This window comes from Pristiophorus japonicus, chromosome 15 (genome assembly GCF_044704955.1).
Source record: "Pristiophorus japonicus isolate sPriJap1 chromosome 15, sPriJap1.hap1, whole genome shotgun sequence".
NCBI classification, from domain to species: domain Eukaryota; kingdom Metazoa; phylum Chordata; class Chondrichthyes; family Pristiophoridae; genus Pristiophorus; species Pristiophorus japonicus.
Window position 1 is genome coordinate 179730131 of NC_091991.1, and position 13566 is coordinate 179743696.

At 45.9% G+C, this 13566-nt stretch overlaps 1 protein-coding gene across 1 annotated transcript in view; it reads left to right on the plus strand.

The window, feature by feature from the left end:
- The first annotated feature begins 341 nt into the window (after positions 1–341).
- Positions 342–13566, plus strand: part of aqp8a.1 (aquaporin 8a, tandem duplicate 1) — a 29407-nt gene continuing 16182 nt past the window's right edge. The window contains exons 1-3 of the mRNA XM_070856652.1: positions 342–390; positions 4828–5107; positions 11986–12112. Coding sequence (XP_070712753.1) covers positions 342–390; positions 4828–5107; positions 11986–12112 — 456 coding nt within the window. The remainder of the gene's footprint in view (positions 391–4827; positions 5108–11985; positions 12113–13566) is intronic.

A 13566-nucleotide genomic window follows, 5' to 3' on the forward strand; every position in this document is an offset into this window, starting at 1 on the left:
TTGCGCCATCTCTAAAACCATACTGAAGTTCACGGCTGGCGCTAAAATTGCTGCGCCTGGTCCATAAGGCATTAGCACCCTGTTAGCGTCCTGCTCGGGCACTAAGAGGCGGCTCTAATGAAATTAATATCTAGCCCCCTTTTGAGACCAGTTTGAGGCATGGAAATGTTTCTCTCTGATCCTGTAGAACAGGGAAATATCCTGTTTGGGTTGTCTGCATTTGTGTATGTTTTTTTTACATTTCAAGGGGCTGCTGAAATGAACACCATGGCCCGCTTTTCACTCTGGCCTCCTGTTGCTCCACGCTGCTGTGGGCAGAACTTCTTGTCCCTTAAACGATCATGAAAATTCCCAACCACACCACCCTTCCATCACTTCGAACACCATCAGGTAGGAACGTACATAAGAACATAAGAATTAGGAATTGGAGTAGGCCATCTAGCCCCTCGAGCCTGCTCCACCATTCAAAAAGATCATGGCTGATCTGGCCGTGGACTCAGCTCCACTTACCCGCCCGTTCCCCATAACCCTTAATTCTCTTATTGGTTAAAAATCTATATCTGTGATTTGAATACATTCAATGAGCTAGCCTCAACTGCTTCCTTGGGCAGAGAATTCCACAGATTCACAACCCTCTGGGAGAAGAAATTCCTTCTCAACTCAGTTTTAAATGGTCTCACCCGTATTTTGAGGCTGTGCCCCCTAGTTCTAGTCTCCCCGACCAGTGGAAACAACCTCTCTGCCTCTATCTTGTCTGTCCCTTTCATTATTTTAAATGTTTCTATAAGATCACCCCTCATCCTTCTGAACTCCAACGAGTAAAGACCCAGTCTACTCAATCTATCATCATAAGTTAACCCCCTCATCTCCGGAATCAGCCGAGTGAATCATCTCTGTACCCCCTCCAAGGCTAGTATATCCTTCCTTAAGTAAGGTGACCAAAACTGCACGCAGTACTCCAGGTGCGGCCTCACCAATACCTTATACAGTTGCAGCAGGACCTCCCTGCTTTTGTACTCCATCCCTCTCGCAATGAAGGCCAACATTCCATTCGCCTTCCCGATTACCTGCTGCACCTGCAAACTAACTTTTTGGGATTCATGCACAAGGACCCCCAGGTCCCTCTGCACCACAGCATGTTGTAAATTCTCCCCATTCAAATAATATTCCCTTTTACTTTTTTTTTCCAAGGTGGATGACCTCACATTTTCCAACATTGTATTCCATCTGCCAAACCTTAGCCCATTCGCTTAATCTATCTAAATCTCTTTGCAGCCTCTCTGTGTCCTCTACACAACCCGTTTTCCCACTAATCTTTGTGTCATCTGCAAATTTTGTTACACTACACTGTGTCCCCTCTTCCAGGTCATCTATGTATATTGTAAACAGTTGCGGTCCCAGCACCGATCCCTTGGCACACCACTAACCACCGATTTCCAACCCGAAAAGGACCCATTTATCCCGACTCTCTGCTTTCTGTTAGCCAACCAATTCTCGATCCATGCTAATACATTTCCTCTGACTCCACGAACCTCTATCTTCTGCAGTAACCTTTTGTGTGGCACCTTATCGAATGCCTTTTGGAAATCTAAATACACCACATCCATCAGTTCACCTCTATCCACCATGCTCGTTATATCCTCAAAGAATTCCAGTAAATTAGTTAAACATGATTTCCCCTTCATGAATCCATGTTGCGTCGGCTTGATTGCACTATTCCTATCTAGATGTCCTACTATTTCTTCCTTAATGATAGCTTCAAGCATTTTCCCCACTACAGATGTTAAACTAACCGGCCTATAGTTACCTGCCCCCTTTTTTTAAAAACAGAGGCGTTACATTAGCTGCTTTCCAATCTGATGGTACCTCCCCAAAGTCCAGAGAATTTTGGTAGATTATAACGAATGCATCTGCTATAACTTCCGCCATCTCTTTTAATACCCTGGGATGCATTTCATCAGGACCAGGGGACTTGTCTACCTTGAGTCCCATTAGCCTGTCCAGCACTACCCCCCTAGTGATAGTGATTGTCTCAAGGTCCTCCCTTCCCACATTCCCGTGACCAGCAATTTTTGGCATGGTTTTTGTGTCTTCCACTGTGAAAACCGGAGCAAAATAATTGTTTAAAATCGCAGCCATTTCCACATTTCCCATTATTAAATCCCCCTTCTCATCTTCTAAGGGACCAACATTTACTTTAGTCACTCTCTTCCGTTTTATATATCGGTAAAAGCTTTTACTATCTGTTTTTATGTTTTGCGCAAGTTTACTTTCGTAATCTGTCTTTCCTTTCTTTATTGCTTTCTTAGTCATTCTTTGTTGTCGTTTAAAATTTTCCGAATCTTCTCGTTTGCCACTAACCTTGGCCACCTTATACGCAGGAGTGGATCTGGGAGAGGAGAGTGACTATAGAAACAGAGGGCCCAAGTTTCCACACGATAAATAACGGGCGCCCCTCCGAGCTGGGCGCCCGTTTTTTGCGCCACAAAGTGCGCCTAAAAAAACCCTCCGTATTCTCCACCTCCCTGCAGGTCCTCTGGCCCTCGACGCAGCGCAGCAGGAGCTGTAGGGGGCGGAGTTAGGACCCTGCACCGAAAACAGTGCCGGGAGCTCTGCACATGCGCGCTACAGTGGGCACGCAAGTGCAGTAGCTCCAGGCGCCCGAAACTGTGTGGGAGGGGCCCGAAGCACGCAGCCCCTAGCCCTGGCCGAATGGCCTCACTGGGGCTGCGTGAATAAGGCTCCTCCCACGGCCAGCTCCTGCTTCCTGCCGACTCCAGCTCCTGCTTTCCACCCCCCTGCCCCCGGACCGGACCCGACCCGACCCGACCTAGAACTCTACTGTTTCTTTTTAAGTTGCCACTTCATGGTGGGAGACACTTCAGTCACATAGACCTCGTCAAAATGGGGGCTGATGGTTTTAGTAACCTCTACGTCTCCAGCTCCAAGATCAAGCACCCTGCCCGTCCTCCAGTGCATCCCCACCCTGAGCAGCTGAAGGAACTGCTCCTCAGAGAAGACGAGCTGCCGCTCCTGCTTCCCCACCCCGACCGGACCCGACTCGACCCGCCTGTTGCGGCTCCGCCTACTTCCCCGCCGCTCCTGCTTCCGCCCCCCCCGACCGGACCGGACCCGACTCGACCCGTCTGCGTCTGCCGCTGCCACTCCCGCTCCCACCCAACTCGACCAGACTCTACTCTCGCCCCCGGACTGGATCCAACCTGACCTCCCCCTCCCCGACCTGACCTCCCTCCCCCCTCTCTCTCCCTCCCTCCCCCTCTCTCTCCCTCCCTCTCCCTCTCTCTCTCCCTCCCTCCCTCCCTCCCTCTCCCTCCCTCCCTCCCCCGCCGACCCGAACCGAACCTCTCTCCCCGACCCGACACAACGCCACCTACCTCTAGTGCTGGGGACGGGCCCTGCCCGCCTTCAGCCTTCGGTCCCAACGGCAAACCGCTTCCTAAAGGCCTGCCTGAAGGACTTTCACACAGGTAGGAACATGGTTTATTTAATCTTTTCTTTGCTTATAAATGTTTATTCAGGTTGGATTTATTTGTATAATATTTGTATAAGTATAACTAAGGATTTATTGTAGAATTTAATGACTTCCCTTCCCCCCCCCCTCCCACCCACCTCGTTCTGGACGCCTAATTTGTAACCTGCGCCTGATTTTTTAATGTGTAGAACAGGTTTTTTCAGTTCTACAAAAATCTTCACTTGCTCCATTCTAAGTTAGTTTGGAGTACGTTTTCACTGTGGAAACTTTCAAATCAGGTGTCAGTGGCCGGACACGCCCCCTTTTGAAGAAAAAATTCTGTTCCAAAGTAGAACTGTTCTACCTGACTAGAACTGCAGAAAAAAAAATGTGGAGAATTGCGATTTCTAAGATAGTCCATTCTCCACCAGTTGCTCCTAAAAATCAGGCGCAAATCATGTGGAAACTTGGGCCCAGAGTGTGGGACGGGAGTGAAAGGTAACTACATAAACTGAGGGGGAGGGGTGGATAGTGTCAGAATGAACTGAGGGGTGTAGGTTGAAAGATACCGGCACAAATAGAGAGGGGAGGGGTGAAATGTGCCAAAATACACCAAAGGTTGGGGAGGGGGAGAAGACAGATTCTATCGAAAAAGAATAAAATAAGGTGGGTTCGTAGAATTTTGATTATATGCATCAATAGAAGATTCAGCACTTTTCTCAGCTAAAGTATTAAAGTTCAATATAAGTAATGCTGATAAGGATTAGTTTCCACTGTTTAACCTTCGGGGAAACGTTTAAGCAGCTGCGTAGCAAGTTACAGACAATATATTTTTGATTGTAGATAACAAACACTCTTAAAAATCTCTACTGAAATCCTTTCTTTGATAGTATAGATTTTGGGTCATGTGTGAGAAAAATATTGCATTCTCCATCATGTCATCTTTCCTTCAGTGTGATAGTAACTGGGATATGTGAAATTAAATTAAAGCTTTATTCCGTGCAATGGAGCAAACGGGCAGATAATTTATAATCTATTGGAAAGAAAATATGATAGACACACCATAAATGTGATTATGAAAATAGGGAGGCTGGTGGGTAGAAATAAAAACACTTAAAAAAAAAAATTATGCTGTATTTTGCAATTGATTTTACTTGCGATCGAGTGAAATCAATGAACACACAGGGTTACTGAGGCTTCAATCTCTGTCGTGCTCGGAGTATATTCTGCTTTTATAGCAGCACTGTTACTATGGAGAATGCTTATTGCAAGGAGGGATTAATTTCGTAAGTGCATAGTTAATTACTCACACGAAACTCGAATAGCCGATTACTCTATCTGTGTTTGCTGTACAGTTCTTTTCACAATATCGGAGGACGAACTGGGATTCAGCAGCATGTCAGTGAAGGAAGGTGCGGACAATCCAGGCACCGAACCCTCTGAAATGCTCTCGAAATGCACACTGTACGAGCGGTACATCCAGCCCTGCGTGGTCGAGCTGCTGGGGTCAGCACTCTTTATCTTCTTCGGCTGTTTATCGGTGGTGGAAAACGTGGAGGGAACTGGACGTCTTCAGCCAGCCTTGGCTCAAGGTTTGGCGCTGGGGCTCATCATTGCCATCCTCGGGAATATTAGGTAAGTTTGCAGTTTTGATGATTACTAAATTACCACCAAAAGAAATAATGCCTTTACTGATTCGAATTCAGTAATTAGGTTAAAAATCGGCACATAAACGATTCATTTATATAGAAAGAAGCGGGGGTATTTTCAATGTTAAAACAACTCACATTGATATAGCGCTTTTAATTGAGGAAAGCAGTTTAAAATTTAACAAACAACATTATTCCAAAACTATGTTAAAATTCAATTTGCTTCCTTCGGTAGGACTCTATTTAAATGTCGTACCTGTTGCAAGGAAAGGAAATTAAAGGGCGCGTTCCCCAAATGGCCATTTACTTCTTTGGTTTCATACTTTGCAGAGGTTTCGGGTGTGATTTTATAAATGTTATAAACTCTGGTTAGACAATCATAGTGGCACTGTATGGAGGAAAAGCAATGTGTGAGGAGGACACAAAAATCTGCAAAAGAACATAGACAGGCTAAGTGAGTGGGCAAAAATTTGGCAGATGGAGTATAATGTTGGAAAGTGTGAGGTCATGCATTTTGGCAAAACAAATACAAGAGCAAGTTATTATTTAAATGGAGAAAGATTGCAAAGTGCCGCAGTACATCGGGACCTGGGGGTACTTGTGCATGAAACACAAAAGGATAGTATGCAGGTACAGCAAGTGATCAGGAAGGCCAATAGTATCTTGGTCTTTATTGCAAAGAGGATGGAGTATAAAAGCAGGGAAGTCTTACTACAGCTATATAAGGTATTAGTGAGGCCATACCTGGAATACTGCGTGCAGTTTTGGTTTCCATATTTACGAAAGGATATACTTGCTTTGGAAGCAGTTCAGAGAAGGTTCACTCGGTTGATTCCGGGGATGAGGGGGTTGACTTATGAGGAAAGGTTGAGTAGGTTGGGCCTCTGCTCATTGGAATTCAGAAGAATGAGAGGTGATCTTATTGAAACGACTAAGATTATGAGGGGGCTTGACAAGGTGGATGCAGAGAGGATGTTCCCACTGATGGGGGAGACTAGAACTAGAGGGTGTCATGTATTCAACCAGCATTGTAACCCATGTATAATCTGACCAAAGTTGTACACTGTGAGAACAATGACCACTAGGTGGGAGACACTCCTAACCTGGATCTTCAGGTATAAAAGGCGAAGCTCCACCCACCTTCTTCACTTGAGTGCTATGGAATAAAGGACAGGTCACAGACTGACCTTCTCTCAAGCATGGGCCTCGTGTGCATTTATACTGTATAGTAAGGACGTATCAATGGCGACGAGAAACTGGGATTTAAACCACGCGAGCATGACCACGAGCAGAACAGACGAGAGGTACTGTGTTAAGGAATGGTTGGGACAGAGATTCAACATTGTTAAAGCAACACACAGTTCTCCAGGCAGACAAGGGCAGTCAGGCATGCACCAACATGTAGTCGAACCCAGAGGGGGAGTTCGACAGAGACAATGGCAAGCTGAACGGTGATTCACGCCATTGCAAGGGACAATGCGGCCAGTAATGGGGCCATCAACACCTGTTAATGGCACACTCACGGACAATAACAGGGGCAGTCAGGGACGATCGACTGGCAAGGGACCTTTTGTTTCAAACAGCAGCTCATGTTGAAGGCGTGGAGGCACACACTCAGCCGGAGTTTGCAGAGATGAGCAAAATACCTGCAGAAATTGCAGAAATAAACGCTGGGGGAAATCGCTGGAAGCTGAAGTTCAGCGAGTTCATGTGGAGCATGTATACAGTTCATACACCAGGACGCCACCGATAATGATGAAAGTGCTCCTCAATGGCATCCCAGTATCAATGAGCTAGACACGGGGGCCAGCCAGTCCCTGATGGGTATCAAACAGTTCAAAAGGTTGTGGGCGTCCAAGGCCAGGAGGCCAAAATTATTGCCAATTGACGCACAGCTACGGACATAGACAAAGGAGATCATTCCGGTACTAGGCAGCGCCACGGTAGTCGTGACCCACAAAGATTCGGAGAACAGGTTGCCACTCTGGGTTGTCCCGGGGGACAGTCCCGCACTACTGGGGAGGAGTTGACTTGCTGTCATGAACTGGAAATGGGGCGATGTCAATGCAATTTCCTCTGTGGAGTGAGTATCATGCTCACAGATCCTGGACAAATTTGACTCATTATTTCAACCCGGCATTGGCACTTTCACGGGGGCCAAGGTAGTGATTCACATAAACCCGGACGCCAGGCCAGACACCACAAGGCCAGAGCAGTGCCATATGTGATGCGGGAAAAGATAGAAGGCGAATTGGACCGCCTGCTGAGGGAAGGCATCATCTCGCCAGTCGAATTCAGTGACTGGGCAAGCCCGATTGTGCTGGTGCTCAAGGCGGATGGGTCGGTCAGGATATGTGGCGATTACAAGGCCACCATCAATCGGGTGTCACTCCAAGACCAGTACCCGCTACTGAGAGCGGAGGACCTCTTTGCGACGCTATCCGGTGGCAAACTTTTTTCAAAATTGGACCTGACCTCAGCTTACATGACCCAGGAGCTGGCGAGTGAGTCGAAGAAGCTGACCACTATCACGGCACTCAATGGGTTGTTTGAGTACAACAGATGTCCGTTCGGGATTCGCTCGGCTGCCGCGATCTTCCAACGAAATATGGAACGCCTCCTCAAGTCGATTCCAGGGACGGTGGTTTTTCAGGACGACATCCTCATCACGGGTTACTAAACTGAAGAACACCTCCACAACCTGGAGGAGGTGCTACGCAGACTGGACCGGGTAGGGCTGTGACTGAAAAAGGCGAAGTGCGTCTTCCTAGCTCCAGAGGTAGAATTTCTGGGGATGAGGGTAGCAGCAGACGGGATCAGCCCTACTGTGTCCAAGACGGAAGCGATCCAGAGAGCACCCAGACCCTGTAACACGACGGAGCTGTGTTCATTCCTGGGGCTCCTGAACTATTTTGGTAACTTTCTTCCCAAATTGAGCATGCTGCTAGAGCCGCTACACATGCTCCTACGCAAAGGTCACGAATGGGTCTGGGGGGACAGCCAAGAAAGAGCTTTTAATAGAGCACACAATTTGTTATGTTCCAACAATCTGTTAACGCAATTTGACCCATGTAAGAAACTTGTGTTAACGTGCGATGCGTCGTCCTATGGTGTCGGGTGTGTGTTGCAGCATGTCAATGTCAAGGGTCAGTTACAGCCGGTAGCTTATGCCTCCAGAAGTCTGTCTCAGGCAGAAAGGGGTTACGGGATGGTAGAAAAGGAGGCGCTCGCATGTGTATATGCCGTAAAGAAAATGCACCAGTACGTGTTTGGCAGGAAATTTGAGCTGGAGACAGATCACAAACCCCCTAACATCTCTTTTGGCCGACAACAAGGCCATAAATGCAAACGCATCGACTCGCATACAGAGGTGGGCACTCACGTTAGCCGCCTATGACTACAATTCGGCACAGACCGGGCACCGAAAACTGCGCCGATGCACTCAGCAGGCTCCCACTAGCCACCACTGAAGGGGCTACCGAGCATGCTGCTGAGATGGTCATGGCTGTTGAAGCTTTCGGAAGCGAAGGCTCACCCGTGACAGCCCGTCAGATTAAAGTCTGGACTAATAGAGACCTACTATTGTCTCTAGTCAAGAAATGTGTCCTGAATGGGGACTGGGCAGCCATGTACAGGGCATGCCCTGAGGAATTTAAACCATTTCACAGGTGCAAGGATGAACTCTCGATTCAGGCCGATTGCCTACTGTGGGGAAACCGTGTAGTCATGTCCCAGATGGGCAGAGAGGTGTTCATCAGAGAACTCCACAATGAGCACCCGGGCATTGTCATGATGAAGGCAATTGCCAGGTCACACGTTTGGTGGCCAGGGATAGACGCAGATCTGGAACTTTGTGTTCGCAAGTGCAACACGTGTGCCCAGCTGGGCAATGCGCCCAGGGAAGCCCCCCTTAGCCCCTGGCCATGGCCCGCCAAGCCTTGGTCACACATCCATGTGGACTACGCAGGTCCTTTCATGGGAAAAATGTTTTTGGTTGTAGTAGACGCCTACTCCAAATGGATCGAGTGTGTCATTTTAAATTCAAGCACAGCCTCTGCCACGGTAGGAAGTCTACGGGCAATGTTCGCCACCCACGGTCTACCGGACGTCTTGGTCAGCGACAATGGCCCGTGCTTCACAAGCACTGAATTCCAGGACTTTATGGCAGGCAATGGAATTAACCATGTCAGAACGGCATTGTTCAAGCCGGCCTCAAACGGCCAGGCAGAACGACCAGTGCAGATAATCAAACAGGGAATACTCAGAATCCAAGGGGGTTCCCTACAAACCCACTTATCATGCCTCCTGTTGGCCTATAGATCCTGACCACACTCGCTCATAGGGGTTCCACCCGCAGAGCTGCTAATGAAAAGTACGCTCAAAACCCGGCTATCCCTTATACACCCAACCATGAAATAAATTGTCGAGAGCAGGCGCCAGCCACAATATGACTACCATGACAGGAATGCGAGGGGGCGATCTATTGATGTAAATGATCCTGTTTTTGTCCTCAACTATGCTGCAGGGCCCAAATGGCTCGCAGGCACTAATAGGATTCTGGTAGTTAAACTTACCAATGGATAAATCTGCCGCAAACATGTGGATCAAACAAAAAGGAGGTTCAGCAACCCCATAGAAGAAGCAGAGGAAGGACACGATGTAGAGTTTACTCCACCACAGGTGACTGAACACCGGAACCAAAGGGAGGAGAGCCCAATCAATGTGGGCAGTCTGGATAGGCCTGAGGCACTGCAAACAACAGACACTCAGGCCAGCGCCCAACAACCGGAGCCCCAACTCAGGCGCTCTACAAGAGAGTATAAACCACCAGTGAGACTCAACCTGTGATCCCAATAAGACTTTGGGGGGAAGTGATGTCATGTATTCAACCAGCATTGTAACCCATGTATAATCTGACCTAAGTTGTACACTGAGAACAATGACCACTAGGTGGGAGACACTCCTAACCTGGACCTTCAGGTATAAAAGGGGAAACTCCACCCACATTCTTCACTTGAGTGCTATGGACTAAAGGACAGGTCACAGACTGACCTTCTCTCAAGCATGGGCCTCGTGTGCATTTATACTGTATAGTAAGGACGTATCAGAGGGCATGATCTTAGAATAAGGGGTCGCCCATTTAAAACAGAGATGAGGAGAAATTTCTTCACTCAGAGGGTTGTAAATCTGTAGAATTCGCTGCCTCAGAGAGCTGTGGAAGCTGGGACATTGAATAAATTTAAGACAGAAATAGACAGTTTCTTAAATGATAAGGGGTTATGGGGAGCAGATGGGGAAGTGGAGCTGAGTCCATGATCAGATCAGCCATGATCTTATTGAATGGCTGAGCAGGCTCAAGGGGCCGTATGGCCTACTCCTGCTTCTATTTCTTATGTTCTTATGTATATTCCCCATTATTATTTTTCAGCAGGTTACTGACCTACTCTCCCATTTGCAATCCATTAATTATTGCTGTGCTTTAGTCTTAAATGTCCGAATAAGTTGGAGGATCTTATTGAGGTTTGAGGCTACTACCCAATGTATGTCATTTTGGAGGGAAGTTTCTCTTATTTTACTGCCGGGCCAGGTAAATGGAAGAGTTCCTCTGTTAAAGGATCATTCACTCAGGGGAAACAGTGCCTAGTATTGGTGAAAAGTGAAGTCTTAACTATTACAAGGTGCCACTCATGTTCCCCAGGATCCCTCTCCCAAACTATTGAAAGGCACTTATATTTTAACATGATGGGGATAAGAGTTCATCTGTATATAACGGTATCATAATTGTGTTGAAGATCTTCTGTATTTCTCGTGAAATTATAACCATGTTCTCAAAGTAGGTGCTAAGGATTTTATTAGAAATACGCAACAAAAGAATGCTTCACAAACCATTTTGTTGCTACTCATCTGGACCCCAGCAATTCTTATTCCAATAGCAAAATTATTTGATGACATTTTCAGAAAGATTTTGATAAAAGTTTCATGTGAAAAGCTTCTGATTAAACTTAAAGCAATATAAATATAGGATAGAACATGGACTGTACAAGAATAAAAATGGGAAAGTGTTGTGAGAGGTCTGAGAGTAGGACATAAGAACATAACATAAGAAATAGGAGCAGGTGTAGGCCACTTGGCCCCTCGAGCCAGCTCCAACATGTTGAGCAGACTGTGCAAGGGTCAGTGCTTTAATCATAATCCCACCCATCCTTGTGGTTTATAATATGTAAAAGTCTACTAGAAAAGAATTGTATATTTTTCAAATTTACTGAAGAAACTTAAATGAGAGCAGTAGAGATAAAGGATATAGCTAAAGGTTTGCAGAAGAATTTAGATCAATTATGGAAATGAGCAGACACAAGGCAGATGCACATTAACAGTGATAAAAGGAAAGTATTACACATTGGTTGAAAAAGTATAAGCCATAATCATACAACAAACAGAATGTATGAAAACATCTGGCAATGGTAGATGGAAAAACATTAGGGTTCCTCAAGATATTGTTGGATACCACGATGGGAGAGTTACAGTACTATAGCAATTTGATTCAATAGGACTGTCTTCTCAATGCTGACTTTCTTATGTTCTTGTGCTTTAATTAACCAAGACCATCCATACTCCAGAGCACAATCACATCATGCCACAGGAGAAAGCAGTCTTACAACTAGTGCTACTGTACCAGACACCAGCAAAGCAACAAATGCATCTGCACCTCCCTAACTATGCATTTAATGTTTTAATACCACGAGGTTAGGAAGTTAAATGGAATAGAATTGGAATTATTATTTGGGTATCATGTACAGACATCTTATCAGTTTTGTAATTTTTCAAATGATTACATTGACAATGACATCTTTCCATTTTTTTCAGTGGTGGCCATTTTAATCCAGCAGTGTCCTTCGGAGCATATTTAATTGGTGGACTTAATATTATTCTACTTATTCCCTACTGGACTGCACAGCTATGTGGTGGAATGATTGGAGCAGCACTCACAAAGGTTGGTCAAGTGAAATGTAATTTCTAAAGTAAGACAATTAATAGAAGTACAAGCTAAAGTAACACCTACTTAATTAGAAAATCACCTTTGTAGTTATAATCTAACATAGCCAAATATTTAACTGACTCAAATTCAAACTAATTTTGAAGAATACCTCAACAGAAATTATAATCCTAAGCAAAGAGAGGAGAGGCAAATATTTTTGTTCAATTTAGTAGAAATGGAGTCTGAAAATATTACAATGGGATGAATAATATTTAAAACTTTTCTAATCACGAGGGACTAAAGCATTTGTTACAGTGGACTAGGTCATTAAGAGAGATGGTTCACAAAGGAGTAGAGAGTTTAAAGAAATGGTGTAGTTTAGATACTAGCAGAGCAATGCACAAACATTTCACAAATGTTCACAAAAGGTGACACTTTTCTTCCCCTCTGCTTAGTTCACACTGGCATTCTTTTCCCTCAGTTCATGAAGACATGTTCAATGTCCTCCCTCAATTCATGCTGATACTTTTCCCACCCATTCCACGCCACTGCATCCGACTTGATACAAATATCAAAGGCTCCGGTGGACAAAGAATTTCGACGCCAGGTGAAGCAGCAGCTTTCGACAAACTTGACGGCACCAAGATCATCAACTATGCCTGATCCATTCACCTTGGATGAGCTAAACATAGCCTTGTCGACAACCAAATCTGGAAAACCTGTTGGCCCAGATGGTATTTACCCAGAATTCTTAAAAGCATGGGGACCCAAAGCAAAGAGATGGTTGACCTCCTTCTTCTCTGAGGTACTAAAATAATTGCTCTCTTGAAGCAGGGGAAGAATGCTTGTGAAGCCTCCAGCTACCACCCAATCACCTTACTTTGCACTTGTTATAGCCAACAATTCCGAAGGAGCAAGTGGGATCCGGAGCGGCCATAACTGCTGCGACCAAGTGGTAACTTTAACAACGAATATTGAAGCAGGCTTCCAGCGCCAGCTCAAGACTGCCGTAGCACTCAGCAGCATGACACAGAATGGAAGCATGGACTGCTTTTCCAGCTCTCCACCATTTTACCCTGCAGAACAACGATCCATCTTCTCAATTCCATGCTTAACGACTGACGCTTCCGTGTGTACTTTGGCACTCTGAAGAGCAGATATAGGACATTGAACAAGGGACTCCCCACAGGGTTCTGTCCTGGCATCCATATTATTCAATGTTTACACCAGTGACCGGCCCGAAACCGAGTCCCGCAAGTTCGTATATGCTGATGACATTGCCTTGGCCATGCAAAACATGAATCTGTTCATCACCGAAGAGACCCTGACCAGTGATTTACAGAGGATGGAGACCTACTTCCACCGATGGCAACTTTGGCCAAGCCGCAAAAGACCATCACCTCAACATTCCCCCTCAACACCCATCAAGCAAACCAAGCTATGAAAGTCTCCTTTTGTGGTGCAAAGGT